At 35.3% G+C, this 3,676-nt stretch overlaps 1 protein-coding gene across 1 annotated transcript; it reads left to right on the forward strand.

Moving 5' to 3' along the window:
- Positions 1–532: 532 nt before the first annotated feature.
- LOC131405888 (olfactory receptor 4F6-like) lies at positions 533–1,471 on the forward strand. The gene has a single exon (XM_058541127.1). The coding sequence runs from the start codon at positions 533–535 to the stop codon at positions 1,469–1,471; it is 939 nt and encodes a 312-aa protein (XP_058397110.1).
- Positions 1,472–3,676: the final 2,205 nt, after the last annotated feature.

A 3,676-nucleotide genomic window follows, 5' to 3' on the forward strand; every position in this document is an offset into this window, starting at 1 on the left:
TTGGCTGATCACCTTTCTATGTGCGATTAATGCTGAAGATTCCTCAGGTGTGAACTAAAAGAATAATTAGAGAGTACATTCTCCTAGAGTGTGTGTGGACAAAGTGATTAAGAGTTTGAACATTCCAAATATGGGTGACTATTCATGACATGGAAGATATTTTATTGAACTATATGGACAAGACTGAAGAAACCAGAATTATTGCACAATAAGCATGGTAAAGAAGCTCTGTGTTAGAAGAATGTTACTCTTTTCTCCTAATTCCTCCACTGTACCTGCCATATTCCCACATGATTTCTTTCCTTGTCTCTCTGATCTAACTTTTGATTATCTCTTTTCTCCTAGTCATCTATCTTCCTTTCACATGCCCTCTCTGTTGGCTTTCTAACTTCACATTTTGGCACTTGAAACGTATTTTCCACAAAATTATTGATGGGCAAACAATGTATCAATGTTTACTACCCAGATTTCTCAATTTTTCCTTATTTTCTACCTTCAGAATACTTCAGATTCTCCTCTACTGATTGAGTCAATGAATGGAGCAAATGACTCTGTTGTATCTGAATTTGTATTGATCGGACTTTCAAATTCGTGGGAGATGCATCTTTTTCTCTTTTGGTTCTTCTCTGTGTTCTACATGGGGATTATCCTGGGAAACCTCTTCATTGTATTCACGGTAATTATTGACTCTCATTTACACTCCCGCATGTACTTCTTATTGGCCAACCTCTCTCTTCTTGATCTAGGTCTTTCCTCTACCACAGTGCCCAAAATGATCTCTGATCTTTTCACTGACTGCAACATCATTTCTTTTCCAAAATGCATGATGCAGATATTTTTTATTCATGTCATGGGTGGAGTTGAGATGGTGATGCTGGTAGCCATGGCATATGACAGGTACACTGCAATTTGCAAGCCTCTCCATTACCTGACAATCATGAGCCCCAAAATTTGTGTTTTCTTTGTAGTGGCTGCCTGGATAGTGGGAATATTCCATGCTGTATCTCAGTTTGTTTTTGTCATAAATTTGCCCTTTTGTGGCCCTAATAAAGTAGATAGTTTTTACTGTGATTTTCCTCGCGTCATGAAACTTGCTTGTGTAGACACTTATAAGCTAGAATTTGTAATCATTGCTAACAGTGGGTTTATATCTATGGCTACCTTCTTGTCTTTAATGATATCCTATATCTTCATTTTGGTGACTGTCTGGAAACGTTCTTCAGGGGACTTATCCAAAGCATTTGTCACATTGTCAGCTCACATCATTGTAGTGATTTTGTTTTTTCTGCCATGCATATTTCTCTATGTGTGGCCTTTCCCTACGACATCACTGGATAAGTATTTATTCATTGTTGACTTTGCTATCACTCCTGTATTGAATCCTACCATCTATACATTAAGAAACAAAGACATGAGAGTGGCCATGAGAAGACTGGGCAAACGGGTTGTGGGTTCTAGCAGGATCTCATAATGAGTGGAACAGATCTAGAATACAAGGTGCATCAAGCTCACCAAGAACACAGATTCACATGACTGCCATCATTACTATGGTAAGAACTACTATATGTGGAGATAGTTTAACAAAGTTGTACCTATAGAAATTGGTTGTCAAGTTACAGGTTACTTTATTTTGCCAACCACAGAGAATAAACTTACTTCATTCATGTACTTCCATTGAGAAGAGAGATGAGACTAAAAAACTAAGATGATTTCCAGGAGTAAATTTACTGGTATTCAAATACCATTTTCTGGGTGACATTTTGTGGGCATTGCTAACTGTATTTACTCTCAATTATAAACAAATATCTAGAAAAATTGATAAATGTATCTCATAGTAAACTTACAGATGCAATAGATAAAATATGAGATTGAGTAAATCATAAATCAATAAAGTATGCTTTTTTATTTCCATTTTAATTTTAGTTTGACTTAGATTAAGAAGAAAAATCAATGATTTATTACTTATGTTAAGCTCTGAACTCAGACTTGACTTTATCTTGAGCTTTCTCAGTTTAGCATGCTCTTTTAGTTTTGTGTTTAGATTTGAGTGATTGCAGGTAGAGAGAAAATTTCTTTAATGCTATCAATACTTTAGATAAATACAAACCAGAGCTTTTTGCACTTTTTTCTGCCTCACTATTATTCTAAAAATGAAGACCTTCCAATATTCAATCCACCCGGTTTATTCTCAAAAAAAAAGTCATAGAAATAATAGCTGTTTCACAGGAGAATAATCACCCAAGGGTGTGTGTTTAGAGGTCCTGCTTTCCTTGAATATGCTTTCCTGATGAGGGGAAAGATCCCTCCAAGAGGTTATATATCTATGTTTGATAGTCTTGGATAAATGTAAAGTCAAAAATGATGAAGGATATTCAATTTAATTGAGGATTTTTATATTTGGACTAAAAACTTTATTGAAATTACACATAACTTTTTCATATATTTGTTTCTACTGCTCTGTAAATAAAATCTGCTCATTTAAAGAAACTAATGCATATGTTTTTTTGTCCTGTGTTTCTCCAGAAACCTTTCTGATAATATCTCTGGCTTCCTCTGGGTAAATGAATCAATTATACTTCTTTAATGCTTTGTTATTCATCTGGTTGGGAATTTCTTCTTTACTAAATCATTGGTAACAACTCCCTCCTTCAAATACACTACTGGACTTCTGAAACACTATGGTCTCCTGGTTTTCCTCCTATGGACTGCTTCCTCTCACTGATACTCAATATTCAATAAATCAGCAAATCCTATTAATTCCACCTTCTGAATATCTCTTAAATATGTCCCCTTATTTTTCCTACAATGTCATCATTCTTGTCTAAGGCTTCATATGTCATATTTGGAATAGAATATTAAGTCACCTATGTGTTATTCCCACTTCAAATCTTATTTGCCTTAATTCTCATTATCTATACTTCAGAAAAAGAGTTTTTTAAAAATACAAATCTAAGCTTGTGATTGTTTTGCTTCAGACTCTTCACACACTTGCCTCTGCCCTTAAATTAAAATACTAACTCCTTTTCAAGGTTTATCAGTACATCAAAGACCTGGCTCCCATCCCCCTCTCCAGCCTCAGAGGACAAGGTGCTCCCTCTCTGCAATTCCAGAGCCAGTCTGGTTTTCTTTTACTTGCCTGAAAACTTCAAACTCTCTCATGTCTGAGGATCTGTACTGGCTAATCATTTTTTCTGAAACATGTGTCCTTTATGCTTTGACAATTAAAATCCATTCATTCTTCAAATCTCAGTTTCAACAGGGTTTTAGCAGGGAAGACTCCCCAGAACCTGGGTCAAGGAGAGTTCCTTCCACTGCACATTATTACAGCACTTTCCTTTACCACTTTCGTAACACTAATCACACTCATAATCTCTTATTCTATACTTGTCTTCCTCATTACATTTTAAGCTCCATGTGAGGAGGGGCTGTGTCCATCATGTTTACTGCTATAACATCAGTAACAACAGTATAGAAAATGCTCAATAAATATTGATCGTTAAATAAGTAAATAAACTGAACAAACAGTAAAAAATTTGCAATGTGAATAATTTATTGAATAGTCTCTGGGCTTTCTTTTTATATTTGGTCAAAAGTCCTAAGATTAAAGTATTTCCTCCCCTTTTCTTTCTCCTCTTCTCAATATTCTCTGCCTCTATATCCTCCATTCTCTGCAATG

This window comes from Diceros bicornis, chromosome 5 (assembly GCF_020826845.1).
Source record: "Diceros bicornis minor isolate mBicDic1 chromosome 5, mDicBic1.mat.cur, whole genome shotgun sequence".
NCBI classification, from domain to species: domain Eukaryota; kingdom Metazoa; phylum Chordata; class Mammalia; order Perissodactyla; family Rhinocerotidae; genus Diceros; species Diceros bicornis.